The sequence below is a fragment of the Perissodus microlepis genome, chromosome 16, assembly GCF_051167445.1.
Source record: "Perissodus microlepis isolate ML-2025 ecotype Zambia chromosome 16, ASM5116744v1, whole genome shotgun sequence".
In the NCBI taxonomy this organism is placed as follows: Eukaryota; Metazoa; Chordata; class Actinopteri; order Cichliformes; family Cichlidae; genus Perissodus; species Perissodus microlepis.
Window position 1 is genome coordinate 21,092,769 of NC_140476.1, and position 24,668 is coordinate 21,117,436.

A 24,668-nucleotide genomic window follows, 5' to 3' on the forward strand; every position below is an offset into this window, starting at 1 on the left:
ATGGTTAACAATGAGGATTACTGTATGATGGACTGAAAGCACCAGGTCATATCTTGTCTGTGCTTTGTTCTGGCGAATATCATGGACACAGGTATGGTTCTGGGGACAGACTCTTTATTCGTCTGACTTTTCTGTATATTTCTCTATACATTGGGTTTCTTCTGAATGTTTCGTGTGTGCATGTAGAGTCTAGAGTCTAATGTATGTCAGCTTACCAAGTCTTGAGTTTGCTAGGATGAGCTTAACAAACCATTTAATTTACCGTTATGTTGTCTCTCTTAAGTTCTAATAATTTCCATGCGTATATTTTTTAGGCACCCCCTTCCTTATGTATGTTTGTGGACTCTTGCTATAGATATCAAAAGAAGCATAACAGCTTGCAGTATAGCCACAACATTAAAACCAATGATCGACTGCAGATATAGCGCATCAGACCAGTGGCGGTCTCCAGTCAGGACACTGCCACATCACAAAATAAACAAGAGCCTGGGCTTGCAGACTTTACAGATCCCAATGCAGTCAAGCAACCAGGAGATGTGCCACAGCAAGCCCGATCCACAGAGGCCCCACTAATGTCCTTTTCAAAGAAAAGATCGTAATGATGAGGGAATAAAATAACACCTTTGATACAGTGAAACAATAACATGTGAATCCAGTGTGGATTATTTGCTTTAGGAAAATGAAGCCAACAAAGTCAGACTGATACCAAAAGTCAATATTGCTCTTCAGTCTTATGTTAAGCAGTATGTCTGTGTTCACATCCATATTTACAGGAAGCTCCCCTCCTGGAAACTTGATGGCACAAATAAATGTTCTGTCTCTCTTTTGGCTCAATATAATACAGATTTCTGTTCCTGGATAGCTTAGTGAACATGAATGTTTCTGTAGGAACTAAATAGAGTGGTGCTTCAGATTTGCCCGTGTTCTGTTTTTAAATTAAATTATTAGGTCTCATTATGGACCTTAAATCCATGGCTCAAAAGAACCTGATGTAAAAGATGCCAGAACGCTGCTGCAAGAGAAAGAAAACCCAGAAACAACCACACATCTGATTCAAGCTTCTTCCCCAAATTAATTGAACCACAACTGAAAAAAGGATTGCCACTAACTTTCTACTCAACTCATAATTAATAAATAATAAACACAACTGCAAAAGTAACACAGGAATAATGCCTGTGCTGATGGAGGTGAGGGAGCAGAAGCTCCAGCTTCTTGGGTTTTATATGAGCGAAGGTGAAACTTCTGCAGCCAATCAGCACTAGGAATAAATCTGAAGCTTAAATGTAACGGTAGAAAGTTAATGACAGGATGACAGATGTACTGGTACACTGGGGCAAGTGTAACACTTATATTATTGAGCTCGTCACATAAAACACATCTCAGCATAAATAATTAAATACCAAACTGTCATAGAAAATGGTACAGAGTTCATTACAGCAGTGCCACATTTTCTCTGCTTGTTTTCCCTGCTCAAAACCAATAAAAAAGCTTTTTAAATAAAACACAACAAAGCTCACAGAGCTTGTTTAGATCTTTGATATAGAAACATGTGGATGATATGTATGGGTTACAGTAGAGTACTGCTTTTTTATGGATCCTGTGGAGGTGGCTTAGTTTACATGTCTTAACAGTGGGAGTGAGTGATGTTCATTTTTTTTATTGTATGTATATAATGTATGACTATCCGTTTCAAGTTGAGCTCTGGGCAGTTTTTATTGTATAGTTTCCATTGCATATAAAATACCAGGCAGTCATAACCCCTACAGCATTCACCGCAGTAGTCTAAATCAGCTGTAAGTGTTGCTAGAGTTTTGCCCTCTTCATCACAGCAGCCTGTGCCAACATCAGTAAGCGACCCTGCCACTTCAGCCAGATTCTTAATTCATGATTTCCCAGTCCTAACTGGTGTACCAAAGTAAGTTTCCCTGTTGAGCCCCTTCTGCTTCAAATCATTGAGAAGTGTTGAAAAGAACACCGAAACTCTTATGTGATGCAACCAGAATAGTTCAGCAGAAAGTAACATGTTAATTTAAGAGTTGATTACTCAAACTGTAGTGAGAGGCCAACCGAGGACATAAAGTATGTTTTTAGTCCCTTTTAATACATATTCATGAGGGTTAAAAGCTCAGAAACTGGGATCTGCAAAGCTTTTTCAATATGTATTTAATCTGTTTCTCTGTGCTTTGTGGTGAAAATTATTTTGGAAAGTTGTCTGTTGCGTGATTAAAATCTCCTTCCACTTCTGCATATTATGTTACAGCTTGTCTAGCCTACGACGCTCCCTAACCTCTAGTTTGATCCCCAGTATAATTGCAATCTCTATCTCCAACTGGGGGAATGACCTTTAATCTGATTAATTTAATCTGTATGAGGCGAGCACATGGGCAGATCAAGAGCTGTTGACAAAGCCTGTTAACGTATCAGTACTGTTTGTTTACAGCAAAAGTAACCTGCGTTTTGGTGAAATGAAGTATATATGAAAATGCACCACAATATACTGTTTCGTTAATGAATTATGTGTAGAGATGGTAGACAAATTTTTAGAACCATGACAGTCTAAACAATCCTGAAATTAATCTGTCAGACTTCGCTAAACTTTGTGTATTCGGTTCAGATGTATTGCTACTTATAATTTTGTAACTTTTTTTTTCTCCAGATGAGATCATGCAGCTGGACAGCTGTCCTCTCCGCGCTGCTGACATCACTCCTGACCTCCAAAAGAAGTTTGCCTTCCTTTCAGGTCAAATTGCCATGTCTTTTTTTTTTTGTCTTCCTTGTTGTTTTGTCTGTCTGCTTCACCGGATCTGGGTTATTTGTCATTTTGTTTGCTATTTTTCAATGATCAGCACTCCTCTTAAATTTTTCATAATTCAGCTGAACAGGACAGCTTTAATTTGCCATTCAAATTTCCCCTCTATTGGTTTCCTCTTCACGGTTTATCACGTTACGGCCCATGCCTCATTGATACTGTTACCTGGAATTTTTTGGACTTACTGCCTCCGCATGTTCAGTGTTTTCACCTCCAAAAAAGTGTGTTTTTTCAGCATCATTTTAAAGACATTTCAAGCTACAGCAAGTCCTACAGTGACAAAAATCCTGTCCAAGAGGCGACCTTGTGGCTGTGGCAGAATTGGGAAAACATTTTGCAGACAAAGATCTAAGCAGACGTTGAAACCATGACCATGCACTTGCTGTTGCTATAGTGATGAGGGACAAAAAGGCAGAGATTTATATTCTAGTCATGAGCGCTGACAGAGCAGCTGTTTCACACAGGGACAGGCATGCGCGCGCATGTGTGTGTGTGAGTGAGGTGAGACTGTTGTTGTCAACGTTATTCACTGTGTGCAAACACTGAAGCATCCCTCTGTCTCATATCATTTTATTATTTTACTATCCTTCCATCTTTAATTGTTATGTAATCTTTTGTCATCGTCTTATTGAGAGTGAGAACACTCAAATATTTCTTTTTTGTCATTATTTCATGTAAATGATCTCTGAGTCTCAAACCTGATGCAACATTTAAATCATGTGCTGGAGATCAGTATTGGAGAAAACATGTATTTACATGAAACCTGTGACTTTTTGCCGATTGTCTGTTGAAGAGAACAAGAGCCTACAAGACTATATTTTTTATGTGAATATATAGTATTTTTTTCTGTCCAGTCTCCAGTATCACAATCTAGTCTTCACATCAGTGCCCCCTTGTGACTGCATTTTTCGCTCTATTCTTATGTCCTATTAAACAAAAAGCATTCTTACAGAACCCCCTATTTTATCTGGAAAGTTTCAGTGTGTCTTGTTTTCCTTTTCTTAGGAGGAAGAGGAGATAATGGCAGCCCCATCATTGTGTTCCCAGAATTCCCTGCATTTGGGGAGATCACAGACAGGGAGTTTCACAACGTGTTGACCTACCTGACAAGCGTCCCAAGGTAAAGTCTGAACTTTATCACCTCTAATTAAAGTCTCATCTCGCTCACCCTGTGCCACCTTTCCCTTGGTTTCTCTACGGTCATTGCAACAAAGTACTGCTGATGAACATGTCCAGGTTTATGGATAAACCATGTGGCCCAGACAGTATCAAATATTATGTAATAAAATAGAAAGGCTTTGAAAGTGGCTCAAACTAGGGAAGTTTTCATGCTGATCACCTGAACTGAACTAGAGGAAGGATAGTGATGTACTGGAAGGAGTGTATGAAGTCTGCCAGTAGGTGGCAGTAGTTAACTTATTACAGCCTCACTCTAGATTTGCTCAACGAGGAAGACTCAATTACCTCATAGCTTTGTATAAAAGAAGAGGGCCAGTTGGGATTCCTGTGGACACTTTATTTTATAAGTGTTCTTCAGTTCAGTCTTTGTCCACGTGGGCAGAGCAGAGGAGAAGAGGAGGAAAAAATGTGCAGGAGCGACTGTTTCTCCAAATTTCTTTTATAATCATCACCTGGCTCTTTAAATCATGATATTTTTTATGTTTTTTGATTTAGCTTATCATCTTGTATGTCCTGGCTTCCCTTCATTCTGCCTGAAATTTCTCATTGTGTATAAATAGAAACCAGCAGTGATTCTAGCGGGTTGAACCTGAATAATGCATACAGCTAACCAGAGGTGTGTGTGTGTGTGTGTACGTGTGTGTGTGTGACATGGCCGCTTGCTCACTGAGGCATGTCTCTGTATCCATGTGTCTGCAATGGCCTTTAGTCACAGCACAGCTTTTCTTCCTTTAACAGTGGAGCTTTAATCACTTGAAGTAAATACAGAGTTAGTTGGCCAATGTTTGGCTAACTTTATTTCAGTATGGGCTTAATTTTCCTAACTGGATACAATTTAGGTAATGCACTTACTTGTTTGGTCACTCTGTCAAGTGAGTGAGGGTCAGCCACAGGGTGAGATGGTGCTGAGCCAGCCTCAAGCTGTTCTGAATGCACAGACAGATGGCTGGAGATACCTGAGGGACTGACACCACGAATGGAGCACACAGAATCCAGGGACAAATGTCTGTTCTGACCTTGGACAGCTGCTGCTTGTTTGAAATTAATACCACAGGATCGATATTAATTGTAGACATAATTTCTTATGTTGATACTCTCATACATACGTACGTGTGCATGCTTGACCTGCTGGTTGCTGGGATGTGTTGACTACTAAACTAATTTGGGTCTTGTCTTGTGAATGAAGGAATCTAATTAATTGACTCTATTCTTTGCATCCACCAACACTCAGTAAATGAACCCGTAAATGGTTTGTGTATCTTGGGGAATACAGTCAGCAGACAGACTGTGGGGGGAAGGGCATTAAGCTGGTGCACTCTCTAGACCATGATGAACACTTAAAGTGGACATGAAACACTACGTATAAAGGTTAAGACCATGGAGCTCTACTCTTAAAAGAATTGTCATAGATTTAACAGTCTGTGACTGTGAAGTGTTTAAAGCTACAGGTTTTAGCAAATGCATAGCGCCATCTTGTGCCAGTACAGAATGTGATGTCACAGGGTTGGTTGGGTGCTGCTAATAGACTTAGATTAGTTTATGTAAAATAACTGGTGAAAGAAGCGATAACTCAGTGGAAAGCAAGGAAGCAAAAACTAAAAAGCATTCTATGGTGGTTACTTTATTTTTACTGTCTTTTTCACTAACTGATTCTTCATCGTTGGCTAGCTGCACCGAAACAGGAGAATCCACTTGTTGGCTGTAATGTTAGGGTTTGCAGAGTACTTTATAAATAAGGACTGCATGGAGGAAATCCAGTTTACAGCATATAACATTTACTACATGCACATCACAACACAAGCATAACTACGTTTTTTTTACCAAAGCACAATTGGGAATGCCAATCTCCATCAGAAGGTCCGCAGCAAGGTCCAGATATAAATGAGGTCACTTACATTTGGACCTTGTTTTTCCTCACTTCTTGTATGAATTTCTAATATGGCACATCCAGTGTCTGCAGTGGGTCCACTACTCTAGGGGACCTACCAATTCTTGCAAAAAATGAAAAAATGCCTATATAACAGCAAATATGATCTTGGACTTAGGGTTTAAACCCAGTAAATAAACACCATGTCCAGCTTTCACTGAAATCTGCTAATATTTCTAAGTAGAACAGCAGTTCTTGTGCCTTATAGAGGGATGGATGAACAGATACGTTGCCATCAATTTCGTCAGTCCTTCAGCCAGACCTCGTTACACTATGTTAACACAGACAATTTGAATACAAGTTATTGTTTTGCATCATGTTAAATAAACCAGTATAAAACATCAAATAATTATAGTTTGTAATTCTTCAAAAACCATGCAAGGACCTTGAGAACTGGCCTGAGGAAATTGAACTCTCACTTTTAGAATGAGATAATCAGTGAACAGAACATTCTACATTCGTTATATTACTATAGTAAGTACGGAAGTAATTATATATTTCACTCTAATGTGACCATTCAAATAGTTAAATGTCTAACGTTACATGTGAGAATGTTCAATACTTCAATTTTCTTGAAACAGGAGCTTTACTGACCTCTTGAAATTCCTCATAAAATGTTGTTCACTGTTTTAAATGTCAACTACCACTCATGTGTTCAGCTGCTAGTGAGGGGAGGGGCTCTGTGCCTGCTCTATCCACAACGGGTGGACCCAAAGATCTCACTGTTGGTTTTGGTAATATTTTGATTGAGTATCTAATTTTGTAGTCATTTTTAGTAGTGATTAGCATCCGGATATCGATTTTTGTGACAATACTAATGGAATGCTCCCTCCTCAAACACATTAGCAAGGTGCCTATAAGCAGGTCGGCTATGTTTTGGCAGTAGGTCTCAAAATTGGTGTGATTGGTTTTGTCTGAACATACACAGATTGTGTGATATTCCAACAAAGACACAACTACAATTGTTAGTGTGTACAATCAAATTGTAAGATTTTTGTTGATAACGAAAGACCAAAGAAAGAAAGAGAGGCCCAAATGACTTCTCTGAAATCACACCGTCTCTGATCTAAGTCTATATTAATTTGGTCTTTGCTAGAGAAAATCATTTCAACTTCATAATACATTAAATTAACATGGATACAATCACTGCGAGAAAATCCCCCTTAGAAGTCAGGCGAATGGTCTTGTTTTCATAAGCATAATCCAAATTAAAGTTTATTTTTAATTTATTTTGTTTCTTATAGATTCACAAATTAACAATTTGGTTGTTTCTTATTTATTATATAACACAGATGAACATTTCTTTGCCCTGTTAAAAGACAAGAGGAGGCCAGAGCTGTACCATGCGTGTTATGTGTTGCATATCCACTAAACCAGGAGACTCATCCCATCACTGCAGTGGCTTTGGGCAAAAGCTTTTTCACAGCTCGACTCACAGCTCGAGGTGCTTCTGTACCCTTTGTCATAAGAAATCCAATTATTAGAAGGACACTCATGGATGCGCAGCCCCCAAAGCACCAGAAAATATCTATGAATATTTAAATGAGTAGTTTTTGCAGTAGTTGGGAAATTGTGTGTTTGCAAAAAAAAATTTATAGCTGCACAAAAAACTGTACATCCACTTATTCACATTTACCTTCAAATTTCTGCTACTACTTGATAGGCCAAATGATTAAATTTCCCATCCCCTGGCAGTGGATGTTCAGCATAAACCACCCTCTTATTTTAGGAGTCATAAATGTCTGAAAGGATGAAAAGCTCTTGTCTCACTTTACCTCTGCACATGAGTTGTAAAGCAATGACTGTGTGAAACTGCAGGGGTGAAAAGTGAGGATGATAGAGGAGGAGAAAAAGGAAAAGATGAAAGGGGAAGGAAATGCCAAAAATTAATGGTGAGAAGTGTCATGAGTAATGTAAATGATACAGTAAGTAACAGCATTAACTAGAGAGGCAGACATGAATAGGTTTACTAATACTGCAAGCTTTGGGTGCACACTGTAAATGCTCTTCAGAACCTCACTCACATCTGTTTTGATCCGTTGATTGGCTAATAAAGCTGCCCATTGCTATGCACCCTTGGTTTGGTTGGCTCTTATTCCAGCAGCTCTCAGCTCTCATTGGTTAGCTCACAGATGCAGTGAAGGGGGTGCAGAGTCTGGATCCTGGAATGGTCTTAAACATTTGGCTGCCTCTGCTTCAAACAGCGCAACACACTGGGATCTGCCTCCTCTACTGTGTTTTCATTTTGCCTTCATTGTTACACGGACCACTCTTTTTTTAACTGCTGCCACCTTGTCTACGCAGTCAATAGCTGCAGAATGAAAGATGTGAAAACAAATACTTGAAGCTTACTGGAATATTTCTGCTTGAAAGGTAATGACGGTGCTTTACCACTACCTGAAACAGGATGCCCATGTTTCAGGTAGTGTAGATAGGATTCTGCTGGTAAACTGCACGTGCGGCCGTCAGTAGTTGTCAGTGTTTACCCATCCCCTCCCCATTTCTACTGGGACCACAAAGGACAGCAGGGGAATGGGGGAAGTGAGGGCTGGAGGCTGGTGGCCAAGAAATCTGGAGGCGCTTCACAGTATCTCCTTTTATTGATGGCACCAGCTGTCTAAGAAGATAAAGAGCAGCACAACAAAACTGAAATCTGTGAACAGGCACTTGGCTTCACTTCTGTGCCATAGAGGATTTTTTCCCCCCTCTTAAAGCTCTTGTGTTACAAGAATTCCCTTCTTGTCTGTCGTTTGGTTGTAGTACAGGCTGTTTCCATGTAAAAAAAAAAAAAAACTGATATGACATCCTCCACATTCACTGTGCTGCTAACTTTCTCACCCCTGAACCATCAAGCTGGTCACAACAGATCTCTGTTTAGTTTGTGCTGAAAACGTTTCCTCCTTGTGTGTTCTAGCTTGTCGTCAACAGGCGTGGGGTTCATCCTGGTGATTGATCGCCGGCAAGACCGATGGGCAGCTGTAAAGGGGACCCTGCTTCGTATTGCAGTAAGTTTGTCTTTGCCTCTGCAGATCTGAGCGTGCACTTGCCTTCTGCATGAGTCTCACTGGGACAGAAACAGATATTTCATCAGCTGTGAGAGTGAGGGGACCGAGGTTTGACAGGAACTGTCCGTACACCATCACTAATGGGAGGATGAAGCTTATTAGGCCTCAGAAAGATGTTGTAACTTCCTCTACTTAACAGCTCCGCCACTAATATATGAGAAAGCACAGCCATAAGCTCTCGACCATTACCATCACAGCCAGTGTTTTCACAGCTATGGGGAAAAATAAGCTGAAAATACAGCAGAATGTGTTTGTTTTGTTCACACATTAATTTAAATCTCTCACTCATCATCTTGGCTTTACATTGATTGATATTTGGGCCTCTATTATAAACAATTGAGTAAATTAGTATAAGTGAGTCACTTAAAGGACTCCTGCACAACCTACTAAGCAAGTAGCCTTTATCTTGTATGTTTTTCAGCTGCTGCATGATTCATGCAGCAGCTGAAAAACAGGATAGAGGATAGAGGGAACTTCTGATATAATCTCTTCCATTGCTCATTAATCCTACTTCTTTTTAGATGGAAAACTGACACTAACAGAATAAGGAGAATGTTATTTTGGAGCATGTTTCATTTGTCCCAGGCTTTACTTGTGTACAGTGAGCCAGAGTGTCTATATGATCATCCATGTTTCAGGCTTTCTGTAGGGAGTTGATGAAGCACTGGCAGCGCTCCATAGTGTATATAGATGGGGGTGGGAATCACCCTCTTACACAATCTCTCAGTATTGTTTAACTGGAGCTAAACCAATGGACTGCTGACAAGCACCATGATTCATATACTAATGGAAGAAGGCCACTTTTCTTTGGCTTAGTAGCTTCTTTATGTAACAAAAATGAGCTACTGTGTTGATCTCCAGTATAACAGAATTGCTCCACTGGAATCAAAAGAATCTCAGGATTTTTCAGACACGGCAGATGACAAAGATGGTGTGTAGGACAGTTTTCCTTAAGGAAATCTACATAGAACAGCATTTTTTGTGTGAAGCAGATCCTCACGTGTCTATTGAAAACACTGAAGGAGGCAGATGTATAAAAAGATGAAATGCCTGAGTGGGAGAGCAAACGATGGCTATTACCACCCACTGTCTCCAGAGATATGGGAGACCCACTCAGTCATTTCAAATTAAATCAAGCTTTATTAATCCCACAAGGCAGACTTTTACAGGTTGACAGGCTGGTAATAAGGGGCCATTCAGTCAGCCCTGTAATAATACTCTGCTTGAAGTGATTCCACCAGGCTGTTAAATACGTGGTGATGAAAAGTGGCGCTATCTGTAGAGTGGAGGTTCTTCCGTCTGTGTGTTGGTCTGTGTCTGTGAGAAAATAAGGCGGCTGAGGAGTGATGCTCTTTGTCTTTTGCTGTGCATGTGCATGTCTATGTAGATGTGTGTACTCGTGCATATGTGGGCTTGTGGGCCTGAATGTGGGTCAGTGTGTTTTTGAGGACAGCTGAGCTGAGTCTTATGAGAGAAAGTGTTTGTAGACTGGTCTTAATTAAGTCTGTCACTACCTAAAGCTTGTCATTTATCAGGCTCCTCCTGAGGCGTGTGTGTGTGTGTGTGTGTGTGTGTGTGTGTGTGTGTGTGTGTGTGTGTGTGTGTGTGTGTGTGTGTGTGTGTGTGTGTGTGTGTGTGTGTGTGTCAGCCATTGTCAAAGAGCAAGTAGTGCATGACTGCCAGAGACAACAGATCCAAGCAACATGGATGAATGCTTGGAAGCTAAGACTGGATATATAATATAGTGTCAGCTCCCAAAACTGTCTGTAGCCTTTAGCCTATGAGAACTTTAATTTAAAGAAGATAACCTGCTGCACATGAATATATAGCTATATTTCTAAAAATATATATATTTTTTTAATTCCTGCGACTGTTTTAGAAAACACACTGTGTTAGTTGGACTATATTTAGCTAGTGCACTAGGACTCACAGCAGTGCCTTTGTTCAATGTATTCTCTGAAGGTTTAACAATACGTTACATTAAAGTTCCTAACAGCTATTCTGGACTCTTACCAGGAAATGGATATATCAGGCTTTGCTACACACAGGCTCAGATATTAATTTGCATATATATTTCTTGGGATTTTTTTTTGACGGTGATAAAATATAGAATCTTACCAGATTTACCATTAAAGTGCCTCGTTTCAGATTTGTTTCTGCACAAGACTGCCAGATCCATTAATCATAAAATAATTAATAACAGGCCTGTTTTGTGATAACACCTACCACTACCAAACAGAGCCATATGTTCTGCAGATTGCATGATTCATCTCTGCAGATGGTGAATGACCATTTTAACCAGTTATCTTCCTTCTTCCAGCGGGTCAGTAAGGACAAACAATGGATTGATTTATTAATCCCATTAATAATGCTGCTCCCAAGAGGATTTCTTTTATGAACAATGTATTCGCTCTCACTTCTGCTTGGACCAGCATTCCCCAACTCACTCGAGGAGGATGGCCAATCAGACAAACCATCCATTTAGGTCATTAGCTAATTAAAGCTGCATTATCTATTGTATTGCCTGAAGAAGGGAGATCAGCTTGTGCCCTCCGTGCTCATCCAACTGCTCTCACAGCAGTGCGCAGTCTGTCAGTGGGTGTCAATCATGACATTTTAATTAGCTTTTATTGGGTCTGGTGGCTGAGTGTGTGTGGTAGATGGACAGAAAGATAAATATGAAAAGGATTTATGTGGATGTTCTGAACACGTGAAGCAAAACTGTTTTGCTTAGTGAAATCTGTTTTTGTGCTGAGTATGTTGTTTGAAGCAACTGTCTTTGTTTTCTTTTTGCAAAGAAATAATCAAGTTAATTATAGACATGTCCCCTAGTGTTTATACTGTGCAGCCAAGCTGTGAAAAGGGCTAAAAAAATACTCCTCACATACAGGGATAAGATGTGAAATAGATGTGTCTAAAAAGGAGATCAATTGATAACTTCCTTGTCACCAAACAACTCAAAACTATGCCAGTTCAGCTTGACAATGTCAACTGAGTAAGGGGAAAACCTGATTGAATGTGCCTGCACACATGTGTGAATACGCCGTCTACCTCATTATTCATGCAGAAGCATCTCGAAGATTAATGTCCCTGGCATGCGATGGCGCCCTGCACCCTCCACATTTTCTTCATTCTCTGGTAGTCTACTAGCTTCTTCACATCGGTGTTATCACGTGGGAGATGGAAGGAGAGACAAAGGGGGAAGATGGAAGGAGAGACAAAGGGGGAGAGTAATATATGAGAAGTCCATGCTGTCAGCAGGAAAACAAAAGAAGAAAAAAACAGAACATGTACAACTGAAGTGTGATGTATAACTGACTTGCTTGCCTTACTACATACTCGGTCTCCTTTCCTATGTCAGGGCTCCTTCCCAGGGAACCTCCAGCTGGTTCTGGTTCTGAGGCCCACTACCCTTCTGCAACGCACACTCTCCGACATCCTCTTCAAGTTCAACAAGGATGAGTTCAAGATGAAGGTGCCGGTGCGTGCGCTTTGGGTCTCCTGTGCAAAAACACACTCATGTCTATTCCATGAGTGACTTGTGTTCTCCTCTCAAATAGGAAAAAAATGAAGAAGCTGCTCAAAGATGTTGTTGTTTGTCTCTCTCAGGTGATTATGTTGAGCTCTATAACTGAGCTGCACTCTTATATTGATCGCACCCAACTGACCCAGGAGCTCGGGGGAACACAGGAGTACTGCCATGAGAAGTGGATCTCTCACCGCACAGTATGTACTGTTCAGTACTGTCCATTGATCATAAGACATTTTTAAAAAAAACTTTTTCTGCATGCCTGTAAGCAATGGTTAAAGTGGGTTTTGGCAGAAGGGAATATTCAATGCAGCTGTACAGATTAGGGGCGGGATCATTTAAAAATAATACTTTAAGATCTAATTTAAACTGAAATGTGCTACCCTTGACATAACCACTTACAATGAACACCACAACCTGCACTGCTTAGTCTATGTGTGCCACCGTGCTGTAAACTAACCACTACAGCCTGCACTAAAATCCCCAGCATTTTCATCCAGCACATATAGGTATGTATAGATCCAACATCTGGTGACCAAAAAATAAGCATGGTTACATAAGCTTTAAATTTCCAGTTTATCAGATGCCTTTGAAAATAATTCCTCTCCTGTCCTCTTTGTCTTATACCTTTACCCATCTCTATGAGGGAACTTGCTATACCGCACACAATTGGCTTGCAGCCACACTGTGGTACAAACAGTACAGAAATAGTTTGTATTTGCTGATATTTGCTAAACTGTTTGAAGCATTTGAAATTACCTGAAGATTATAAGTGTTACTCTGTTTATCCATGAACACCTTACTTGTGTTTAACGTGGAAGCTGGCTTGTAAGTTGGCTGCAGCACATGAAAAATTTATTTTTCGGTTCTATTAGATATTAAACTGCTGATAAGATTTGATCACTTATTAGCTAAAAGTGCCAGAACTGGATCCATCCAGTCTACTTTAACCTCCGCCTATACGGTAAGATTAAAATGTAAAGTGATATTTGCAAATTGAGTACTGACGATATTGTCATAAAGTATTCTACTTACAGACTGCAATTCGGAACTAGCCAATCCCCTCAAAAGTGCACTTTATGATTTGTTTTACATGTTACAAGAACACAGTGCATTTTATCAGCATCACCTGAGAATGAAAATTTGGCATTTTCTCGATGAAAATCTCTGTTGTGTCTCGCGTGACAGGCTATTGAAGGCTTTGCACTGATGGTAAAGAAAACGGCACAGACTCTGCAGTCATTTGGGACTGAGCTGGCAGAAACTGAACTCCCAAATGAAATACAGGCCACAACCATCCTTCTGAGCACACACACCAGCAAGAAAGAAAGAATGAAGGTAATACCTTCAAATATAAAAATGCATTCTTTGAAATTACAAGAGTAATATGATATGCATTAATTGCTTCATTGGTCTGTTCAGATAATGCATGCTTGCCCCATCTGTCTCTGTATTTCTAGGAGGATATACTGGTGGCTCTGGGTCAGGGCAGCAGGCTGTTGGAGAGCATCAATGAGCCTGTAGTGCGAGACCCCGACCACAACATGAACCAGGATGAACTGGAGAATCTGGCTACAGTTCAAAGGTTGGAACCAGTTACACCAATGGCACAGCTGCGGGACGGTGACTGAAAGCCAAAAAACTTCCAGTCATGACACATTAGGAGATATTAGAGGAGCACTTTTTTCTTTGTTGATTGAGACAGAACTTTAAACTTTTTGTGGGATGAATATTTGTTTGAAATTCATAAATAATGATTCCCTAGATTTTTTTGGACATGCTTTGAACTAAGTTAAAATTAAGAGCTAAGCATATCAGGCCAGCACTGAATTATAAAGGCATTTCACATCCTGATGTATTTACGTAACAAGAATTAAAGCCTTTTTTAAAATGCAAGATATTTTTTCCTGGCCTGTTTCATCTCTTTTTGCTATTTTAGGAATATTGTTTCAAGTCAGTATGCTTTGAGGTCAGACGGTATTTTAAGGCACATTGAGAGAACCGATCTCTGCAATAATCATAATAGTTATTGCCACCAAATAGCATAAAAACATGCAAACACAAAAAACCAAGGGGATCTGAATACCTCAGTCAGCATTCTCTGCTTCATTAATTTTCCCCCTACGGCTTTAGCTCGATTTAACGCTGGCTCCTTCCTCTCCGTCTTTCTCGCCTTGCCTGGCAGATTGCTGTCTCAGCTGGACGAGACAGAACGAGCTTTTGATGAGTTCTGGGTGAGACATCAAACCAAACTAGAGCAGTGTCTTCAACTGCGCCACTTTGAGCATAACTACCGAGAGGTGAGCTGGACTTTTTTTATATATTGAAATCCCACATACTGGATCTCTTCAAAACTTGTGTTTCTGGTGCAGGTGAGGGCTCTGCTGGATCAGGTGTCTGAGAAACTTGCAACCTTCTCTGAGGTTGGGATCAGTCCAGCCCATGCTGACCACATCTTCATTGAGCTCACAACCTATGAGGAGAAAGTCTGTGTAAGTCACACCTGAATCATCACAATTAAAGCTAAGCTGTAATCAGGACGCAAATAGCTGAATAAGATGCTTTATAATATAGATGGGGGTGGAGGGGAGGTGTTCTGCTTTCTTTTTTGTCATTTCGAAATTACATTACACTCCAAAAACAAATCACCGGCTGTGTTTTAGCAGATGATTGAAATTAAATGATTTTTTTAAATAAACTTTCATGTAAGAAAATTTAAAAACCGAGATGTGCTTCATTTCATTCAAAATTACTAATTTGTTTGCGATTTTATGTACTAAGGTTGATAGAACAGATAATAGTGATCATCATCATCATCATCATGAAATGTGATTAAACATCTTTATATTTCATATTCATGTGTAAAATGTCTAAAGTGCAGCAATTTTCTCAAGTTTTCTTATTTCATAATGTGCTTTTATCTAATAAAGTACTGCACAGAGGACGCAGGGATCGCTAAAAAAGTCCAACTTAAGGACATCAAACTAGATGAGTTTCTCCCAAACTGTGAGAATAATTAAAGTCCATAAAGATAATAAGAAAAAACAAAGCTTAAGGAAGGTTAGCAAGGAGCAAGTGAACTCAGATGACATCAAGGGTGGGAAAAGAACAAGGTTGTGTCTAAAAATACAACAATCTACACAAAAAATTAAACTAATTTAAAGTAAAAGCGTAAGTAATTCAAATTGAAACGTGCTATGCACTGACCAACAGAGAACGACATACTAAGCAAGAAAGACCTAAATAAAAAAGTTGTGCAATCAGCTTTAAATCAAGAACCAAAACTATATCAGCAGCTTCATCTGGACAAAACCTCATTACACTTTGCAGGAACTCTTAAATATGAGCTTTTAGGCTTATATTTCCTGAAAATCGTGTCACAGCTGCACAGTGCATTCAAAGCACAATACCTGTGAGCACAACAACCCCATATATTTTTGACTCACTCAGTGTCTATAACCCAACTGGACCTCTCAGGTCATCTCAGTGTGCTTTCAATAACTGTGGTCCTGTTCTTTGGAACAAACTGTCCGCTGAGCTGAGGTCAGAACTGAACTGTTGTACTACACTGGTCCTCAGGAGGTTCTGGTCAGAACTGCAGCCTTGTCCCAGGAGGGTGATGAACTGATCCAGAAGTCCCACTACGCTGAGGACTCCATTCAGCCCAAATGCAGTGAGCTTAGAACAATCAGTGAAACTGTGAACAACAATCTGAGAGCCAAGAAGGACCATCTCCTCAAAGCCAGGGAGCTACACCACCGGCTGGAGCGGGTGAGAAGACAACTGCATACATGCCCCCATTAGTCCCTTTGTCTTGTGTTGTTTCTGGTTTTTCCACTTTCATCCTCCTCTGCTCTCCTCTGCAGGCATCAAAGTGGGTTGATGATGGCATATACCTGCTGGCTTCTCAGCCGGTTGATAAATGTCAATCACATGAGGGCGCAGAGTTGGCCCTGCAGGAGCTGGAACGTTACCTGGATAATGCAGGCGAGAATCAGCTGACAGACCTCAGCACCATCTGGAAAGACTACGAGGCCGTGCTGAACCAGCAGTTTAGGGTAAGAGGACTGACATGAGAGGAGAACACACGTGTTGCATTCAAACGTCACATCGCTGAGGTTTCCGCCAACAAAAATGACCACATTAGTGCTAATGTCTAACATTGCATAATATCCCATCTCAGATTATTGTGTTACGACTTTACTGATGTTGGCATACATCAATAACACATTTAATGGTGACACTTTTCCGGTGGCTTCCTGTGCATCAGGACCAAGTGGAGAAAGTTTTCCAGAAGCAGGCATCCATGCAGGAGATGTTTGACAAGAGGAGAGTCAGCCTCAAGAAGCTAGCAGCTAAACAAACCAGGCCTGTGCAGCCAGTAGCCCCGAGACCCGAAGCCTTCATCAAATCCCCTCTCAGCTCACCTGGTCAGTCTTCACACGGCCGTACATTACACTCGTCATGCAGTGCAGAGCCTTTTCAGACTTTCTCAGGTTTTTGTGCTCTTCAGTCTTAGCATTACTTGAAGCCTGTTGATGCTGTGTCTAGCACTTATGTGTACATTACCTGAGACCATGCATTAACAGTCCATTTTCCACTGTTCAAACACAATGAGGATACATAACTTATTGCAGAACAACCTTGTAGAAGGAAATTAAAAAATCTTATATTTATATATTTTTAGCTTGAAATCACTATTTTCAGGACAAAAAAAATGTATACATTTTCTTTATTTATCCTGCATCCTAAATGTATGTAAATACAAGGGCCTTTACACACTCTCCAGTTAATTTATAGTTTTTCACAGCTATTCTGTTAGTCAGTATATTGAAGCATTGACAGTAATAGAAACCACATAACCTCTTTGTATTAATTGTACAAAATTGCCACACAATGTGTAATAAACATGTTGCAAAAAGGATGTTTCAAGCTGCAAGCATTACTGAGCTGAAACCAGCTTCTTACAATAATAAAGTATTTGGAAACCTTGAATGCAGCTTTTCTAATATTATGCCACATTCCTCATGACCAGCTAAAACGATCAAAGTTATTAATAGTTATTACATAGTTTAATAAGGTGAAAATCATCCCTGTATTTTCACATCCCCAGCACGCAGAGCAAAGCTGGAGAAGAAATGCTCAGAGACAGACTCCGGCAACTGTGAAAAAGTGAGTTTGTAAACTGTTGTACAAGTGTTTTCTGAAGACTTTGGAGTCTGTACCATATCAAATGTTCCCCCCTTTTTTTAGGGAAATGGCCAACTGAAGAACGAATACAGTAGCAGCAGACATACCTCTCTGTCAGAGGAGGAGGAGAACCTGGCAGTGCTCAGGCGGTGAGGGATCAACACTAACTCTTTCATCTGTAATCAAATTACACAGCAGATGGGCTGTTTGAAAAGGGTTATCTGGGGATCTAAAGCTCCGTGCAGCTATCTGAGTACACCAAACCCCTTACTTGATCTCTCTGCCTTTGCCTTTCTGCAGACATGTTATGAACGAGCTGCTGGAAACTGAGAGGGCTTACGTGGAGGAGCTGCTCTGTGTCTTACAGGTGTAGAATCACTCCACAGAAGGTTTCCTGCCCTCTCTGTTTTTCCTGCTCTGGGTATTTCATATTGTGCTTTTGTTGGTTTGTTTCAGGGATACGCCTCTGAGATGGATAATCCAGCAATGTCTCACCTTATCCCTGCGCCTTTGCAGAACAAAAAGGAGGTTTTGTTTGGCAACATGCCGGAAATTTACCACTTCCACAAAAGGTAACGGAGCGCCATCTGGTGGTCACTGATCATATCTGTGCTGTGTTGGACATTAAGGCCAATAAACACATTCAAATCCTTCTTCTTCTTTTTTTTTGTTTTACCAGAACTTTTCTGAGGGAGTTGGAGCAGTACACAGACTGCCCAGAGTTGGTTGGTAGATGCTTCTTAGAGAGGGTGAGTAAAGGGTGAGATAGCCGAGAGACACACATCTAATTTTACTGAAGGAAGGGACTGTGCTGTACAAATCTTTTTCATTGCTTTCCCCTCAGATGACAGACCTGCAGATCTATGAGAAGTACTGTCACAACAAACCTCGCTCCGAGAGCCTGTGGAGGCAGTGCTCAGACTGCGCCTTCTTCCAGGTGAACAAATCAGCCGTCAGCACATTCGTGTTAGCCTAACCCATTTAACATTTCATTGCTTGGGGAAATAACAACCCCCTTAAAAAATATTTTTTAAAAATATTTTTATTTTTTTTGTAAACAACTTTAATTCAGTTGCCTAGTTACCAAAAATTGCAAACTGATTTTTCCAGCTTCCAGTGGGAAATTAAAAGCTATAATATTTAAAAAACAGCATTATATAACAACTCAAGTTACCAAGTGAAACACATTTTTCAGTGAGATACAGTAGCTCAAAAGAGATTTACGCTCAGGTGGGCAGAGTAAAAAGGTGTTAATGTTTTATTTGACATCATTTTCTTTTTATTACATCAGGAATGCCAGAAAAAGCTGGAGCATAAACTGGGTTTAGATTCATATCTCCTGAAGCCGGTTCAGAGGATTACCAAGTACCAGCTGCTACTGAAGGTGTGAATCTATCTGTTGGCCACAAATCAAATAGACTCTACAACTGTTTTTTTCCGTTTTCATGTGGTTGCTATGAGCTGCTTCTTCGGTTTTGTTCTAACTTCAGGAAATGCTGAAGTACAGTAAGGGCTGTGAAGGGGCTGACGACCTGCAGGATGCGCTGACCTCCATTGTGGGGATCCTCAAGGCTGTCAATGACTCCATGCACCTTATCGCCATTACAGGATTTGAGGTGAGACATTAAACAGGCCCAGAGTTTATCAGTCACCTAACAGATGCTTGGCATCCACTACATGGACTCTCAGAGCCACCATAACCTACAGTTTATAGTTAAATATCTAGAAGGGAAGAAATTTCACAAACTGGCCTGCTGCAAAGGTGCCCAAATATCTGTGAAGGTAGACTGAGACTGCATGGCTAGGTGCTTAATTTTATAGGCTACACCTGTGGCAATGGGACTGCTAACACCTGAATTCAAGGAATAACAGTTGCCACCCAATACTTTAGTGTATGTCACTGAGATGTCATGGAAGTCAGATAGGTTCTGAGGTGAAATTGTTCTTTTAAATGATATAATAGAGCTTTTTACAATACATGAAGCAAAACTGAAAAGCTCTTTTTTTAAAATCAAAATGTAAAATCAGTTCAAACAAAGACTCGAGAAAGAAAGTCTATATATTTTGTGATATTTAAAACATTAAAGAACTGCACTGCAACAACATATCTGTGGCCCAAATATGCAAATCTGTAACACTCAAAAATAATGTGCAAACTGTGAAAAATGTGAAAACTGTTGGGAGAAAAGAGCTGATATGATCCTTCGACTTCCTTGATGTCAAAGGATCAAGTGTTAACAGATCATTTGAGATATAAAGGTCCAGAAAGGTGAAACTCCTTTTGAATTCCACTGTTACTTTCATCTAGCAGATGGAAACATGATGATAAGCTTTGAAATTAGGATAAATTAGACAAGTGTTCTGCTCTTGCGCCTGTTAAAACTTGGCAGCCACTTACAAGTGTATATATAAATTATTTATAAAGATATATTTGTCATAATCTTGACACTTCAGATAACTCTGGCATACAGCACAAAAGAGAGATACGTTTGGCATAAAGACTGAGGTGTGTGAAAGTCAAACTTGGGCATCTGTAAACTATTTTAGAGCATATCCAGCGTGTTTTTGTTTTTAAATTAAAGTATCTCTTCCCTTTAACCCATTCATTTCTCAGGGTAATCTGAGTGAGCTGGGTAAACTGCTTATGCAAGGGTCATTCAGTGTGTGGACCGAGCACAAGAAAGGCCATGCCAAGGTTAAGGATCTGGCCCGTTTCAAGCCCATGCAGAGACACCTCTTCCTCCACGAGAAGGCCCTGCTCTTCTGCAAGAGGAGAGAGGAGAACGGGGAAGGTTATGAGAAAGCTCCCTCATACAGCTTCAAGCAGTCCCTGAATGTGAGCCCATCTAAGGTTGCAAATTGCATTTGATTCTTTTTTTACTGATGTGGTAACAAAGATGCATATTTCTCTTCACTGTTTATTGAACAGATGAGAGCCGTGGGCATCACTGAGAACGCAAAAGGAGACAACAAAAAGTTTGAAATTTGGTGCAACTCCAGAGAAGAAGTCTATATTGTTCAGGTAAATAAACAAAGACTAATAAAGAACAACTACTGAGCAAATACTCTGATAATGGTTAGATTTTGAGGGGTGTACATCCTTTTTGTCTCAGGCACCAACGGCTGAAGTCAAAACCACTTGGGTAAATGAGATCAGGAAGGTCCTGACGACCCAGCTGGAGGAATGCAGAGGTACATTCATGTATTATGAAAGCCATTATGAAAGTTTTTCTATAACTTATGCCTTAGCTGAAGTGATGTTCCAGCATCGCTGTTTTTCTCTCGTTTGTGTCATTCAGAAGCAAGCCAGCAGAGGGCACCAGATCAGGCCACCCATGCTCCACCTGTTCCCACTGGAGTAAGTCTCAGGTAAGTCTGAACTCCCCACCTCATTTACTTTCTCTCACTGGTGTTACGAACATTTTCCATGTGATTGCCCTTTGTAAACTTTTAATAATCTGGGCCAGTTCTTTCAGAAATTGTTGAAGCTTCTCATGTTGCTCTCTTCTCCACTTGCAGCCCATTCAAGACAGGCCAGAAGAGCTTTAAAAAGGGAGAAGAGAAGAAAGCTGAGTCCTGCAGTCCTGATGTCAATTCCTCCTCTTCTGTAAAGGCTGCAGGGAAAGGTGATTGAAGAGCGCATGAGGGATACCCGCCTTGTTTCTTGTTAAATTTTAACTTTAACATTTGCAATGCATGTGTTGCATCAACTCTGTTTTACCCTACCTCTGTGCTTTCCCACTTCTTATGATTGATTCGTGTCTTAACTTCTCATTTCCCAATGAATCAAGTTCCATTTTCCCTCTGTATTGATCTTCCCTCTTAACCCAACTTACCTTCTTCCTTAATTCTTTTTGTCCGTCTGTCTTGTCTCCTTGCTTTCCGTCTGGGTCAGATGAGGGTGTGACAAGCCCGACCTCAGACAGAGCTGCTGTGGCTAAAAAGCGCTTTACTTTACAGGGCTTCAGTAACCTCAAAGCTCAGAAAGGTAACTGCAAGCCAGAGATTTCCCATTATCCACCTGATATGTCATCTTCTGCATCTGTGAAACAAAAAAAAGATTTTTCCATTTAGTGTGACGCAATACATTTTTGTTTAATCATCTTAAGACACTAATATTACATCAGTTAGAAGCTGGATCACTCTCATGTCTTTAGGACAAGAAATAATCAGGCTTAAGTGAGTTTGCAGGAAGTTATTGCTATAAATCATCATAGATCATATACAATTATGTTTTTAACCTATTTCCTGACTTTGTCACAACTTCTGGGTAAAGCTAACTTCTGACAGCACTCTTTTCACTTTTACCACAAAGACATGAGTGTGGTTTCTTTTAATCCAACTTTCATCAAATTAATGTGTAAGCCATTTTTTTGAAATGTTAGACTGTTGCTCAGTCTGGAGAAAGTATCTGGGGGATTTTATTAAAGCCTTTTAGTCAGAAATGCTGCATGCTTCCCTCCACAGAGCCCTCAAGTACTGATGACAAAAGTTTTACATTACCCATGACAGTCTTCCCATCATCAGGTATCACACAGCTCTAGACCCCAGTTTGATTTCATCCAGTGTAATGGCATTTCCACAGTTGACATTTTGACTTTGTTAAGAAAAGCATGTGAATCCGAGCAGGTGTTGAAAGTTATGTCAGGGTAAACAGAATAAATCAGCATGCAGAATATCAGAACCACAGAAGTGCAAAAACCTTACACCTGCATACTGTAACATGTCAAAATGTCTCCCGTGAGCAGCCTCTGTGTTGCTGAAGCACTTTTTCTATGACAGCAGCTTCTATTCTGAAATCTTGCAGAGTTCAGCTACTTTTTGCAGGTGCTGTTTTAGTTAGAGTTACTTTTCTACCCCTGTATTAGTTGACTTTTGTTTGTTTTATTAGAGTCTGAGCTGAGAAAGTGCTGTTTTCTATGCCTCCTTTATACCTTTCCTTCATTCCTTTCATGAAAATAGGCCTGTTGAATATTACTTTTTGATAATTATGTCTTTCTTGATTTAACTTTCAACCTCATCTCTTCTTCTTTTTACTTTTTTCCCCCAGGATCTCCCACCAGCCCAGATCACAAGACGAAACGGCAGAGTGATCCCACACCATTTGGCTTTAAAGGTAATGTTCAGCCACTGCATAGCCTCCTTGCTGGGTTAGTTGTTTTCCATAATGCTTGAATACATCCAAGGTCTTACACAGGTTTGGTTGGCTGCAGCTACTGCAGGAAAAGTGACTAGCTGTGTTTCCATTGCCTCCTGTCCCTCAGATGCAGGTCCTCCAGCCCTCCACCTGACCAGAGCCAGGTGGTTCAGCACCTCTAGTCTCTTACAGACAAAGTGGAGAGGTATATTGGCACTAACCTGCCCCAGCTGGCTGTGTCAGGGTGTTTCACTGCTATGAACCTTTTAAAGGCAGCGCGTTTGTCTTTTCCACATCCCCTTCAAGCGCAGAGAAAATCATAGAATACCCTCTGACACAGAGGCATGTTTGCCTGCCCACTTTATACCTCTGTTTGAAGAAAGTTTAAAATATGAAGTTGCATGCCAGTCTCCACCATCTTGGAGTTTTTCTGTAGTGCATAGTTGTGGATCTGATTGTGTAATCTGGGATTCCTGATTTTAGCCACTTTTGTTCTAACAATGGGGACCTTATCGTGGTTCTTCCACACTCACCACTCTCCCTTCAGGTCACGTACATGTTTGACAGTAGCTGAGGCTGAATGTTGCTGCAAACTAAGCACCCGTTTTGTTTTGTTTTTTGCCTCTTCTGTTCAGGCTGGAATAAAGCCTCCCTGTCACTCGATGCCTCAGGGGAACATGACGGCTACTCCAGCGCTGAAGATCCTCTTAACTCTGACCCAGAAGACGAAAATGGCAAGAAGCTGGTGAGTCACTGTGTATGACTAACAGATAGCAGGCTTGTAATCACAGTGTTGGTGCTATGGTATCCAGTATTTATATCTAAGGTTACATTCAAAGTTTTCAGACATTTGATATCATTGTTGGTACCATAACACTGCCAGCAGAAATAGAATACACTTTTATGTCAGTGTTGCTCATAGCTTCAGACAACAGTGATGGAACGATTCCCAGTATTCGTGCTATATTATATAATGTGTGCAAGTCTTTCTGCCATTGTAGAAAAGTATTGCTGTACACTTTAGTTAATAGTAACAGTTTAAAACTGTAACTTTATAAGTACTTGATGAAGTTACCACTGTTGTGCTCGTAGGAGGATGCTGCTGCTTTCCAATACTGATAAATTCAGAAGAAAGTCTTCCACAAACAGCTGAAAGCTTAAAGCTGATTTCCACTCTTGCTAACCTTTTGTCAAAACTCTGATATCAATTACTGCCGAGTCTTATTAATCTGAGCTGTCACAGAATGACTTCAGAACTGTCATAAAGTCATTACTTTCTAATAGATCTAAAACTGTAGTGTAAAGTGAAGAAGAGACAATTCAACACGCATGAAACATGATTTTGGAGGTCTGGAAGAGCCTATGGTAACTGAAGGCATGCAATTGTCTTTTGCATTGTGTGACATTAATAGAAATCCATTTATGGAATTATCTTAACATGTTACTCATGATCTGGAAAGATTGCTGAATTTCTCTTGAATGTGTCTCTTATCTTGACTATGAACAGTGTGCTGGAAAATACACTGTGACGGCTGAGTATGAGATCGGTGGCGCTCAAGAGCTCTCTGTGAAGAGCGGAGATGTAGTGCAGCTGGTCAAGGAGGGGGACGATGGACAGTGGTGAGGTTACAACCTTATATTATCTATGTGAACTAATAAAAAAATCTATAACTTAGAAGCATTGGTTTAACTATACTTTTGTGTCTAGGCTTGTGCGTAACTTAAACACATCTAAGGAGGGTTGGATTCCTGCTGCTAATCTTATCAACCTCATTGGAAAATCAAAGTCTTGTCAGTCTCTCACCAGCTCAGGTATTCTAAGAAACAGTCCC

The 24,668-nt window shown here is 40.3% G+C and overlaps 1 protein-coding gene across 8 annotated transcripts in view; it reads left to right on the plus strand.

The window, feature by feature from the left end:
• mcf2lb (mcf.2 cell line derived transforming sequence-like b) overlaps window positions 1-24,668 on the plus strand; it is a 45,736-nt gene that overhangs the window by 18,911 nt on the left and 2,157 nt on the right. For 3 of the 8 annotated variants that reach the window (XM_084908893.1, XM_084908891.1, XM_084908894.1), the window contains exons 2-31: window positions 2,657-2,740; window positions 3,815-3,929; window positions 8,830-8,920; window positions 12,342-12,461; window positions 12,590-12,706; window positions 13,698-13,847; window positions 13,970-14,094; window positions 14,695-14,809; window positions 14,882-15,001; window positions 16,089-16,280; window positions 16,376-16,567; window positions 16,780-16,939; window positions 17,623-17,681; window positions 17,763-17,848; window positions 18,000-18,066; window positions 18,156-18,271; window positions 18,379-18,448; window positions 18,544-18,636; window positions 18,991-19,083; window positions 19,190-19,315; window positions 20,314-20,535; window positions 20,629-20,721; window positions 20,813-20,891; window positions 20,966-21,068; window positions 21,219-21,325; window positions 21,595-21,687; window positions 22,750-22,815; window positions 23,472-23,581; window positions 24,344-24,456; window positions 24,545-24,648. In XM_084908893.1, coding sequence (XP_084765019.1) covers window positions 2,657-2,740; window positions 3,815-3,929; window positions 8,830-8,920; window positions 12,342-12,461; window positions 12,590-12,706; window positions 13,698-13,847; window positions 13,970-14,094; window positions 14,695-14,809; window positions 14,882-15,001; window positions 16,089-16,280; window positions 16,376-16,567; window positions 16,780-16,939; window positions 17,623-17,681; window positions 17,763-17,848; window positions 18,000-18,066; window positions 18,156-18,271; window positions 18,379-18,448; window positions 18,544-18,636; window positions 18,991-19,083; window positions 19,190-19,315; window positions 20,314-20,535; window positions 20,629-20,721; window positions 20,813-20,891; window positions 20,966-21,068; window positions 21,219-21,325; window positions 21,595-21,687; window positions 22,750-22,815; window positions 23,472-23,581; window positions 24,344-24,456; window positions 24,545-24,648 — 3,381 coding nt within the window. Of the gene's footprint in view, window positions 1-2,656; window positions 2,741-3,814; window positions 3,930-8,829; window positions 8,921-12,341; window positions 12,462-12,589; window positions 12,707-13,697; window positions 13,848-13,969; window positions 14,095-14,694; window positions 14,810-14,881; window positions 15,002-16,088; window positions 16,281-16,375; window positions 16,568-16,779; window positions 16,940-17,622; window positions 17,682-17,762; window positions 17,849-17,999; window positions 18,067-18,155; window positions 18,272-18,378; window positions 18,449-18,543; window positions 18,637-18,990; window positions 19,084-19,189; window positions 19,316-20,313; window positions 20,536-20,628; window positions 20,722-20,812; window positions 20,892-20,965; window positions 21,069-21,218; window positions 21,326-21,594; window positions 21,688-22,166; window positions 22,227-22,749; window positions 22,816-22,963; window positions 23,042-23,471; window positions 23,582-24,343; window positions 24,457-24,544; window positions 24,649-24,668 lie in introns of all 8 variants that reach the window. The other 5 variants (XM_084908896.1, XM_084908892.1, XM_084908897.1 and 2 more) reach the window with 4 other exon arrangements.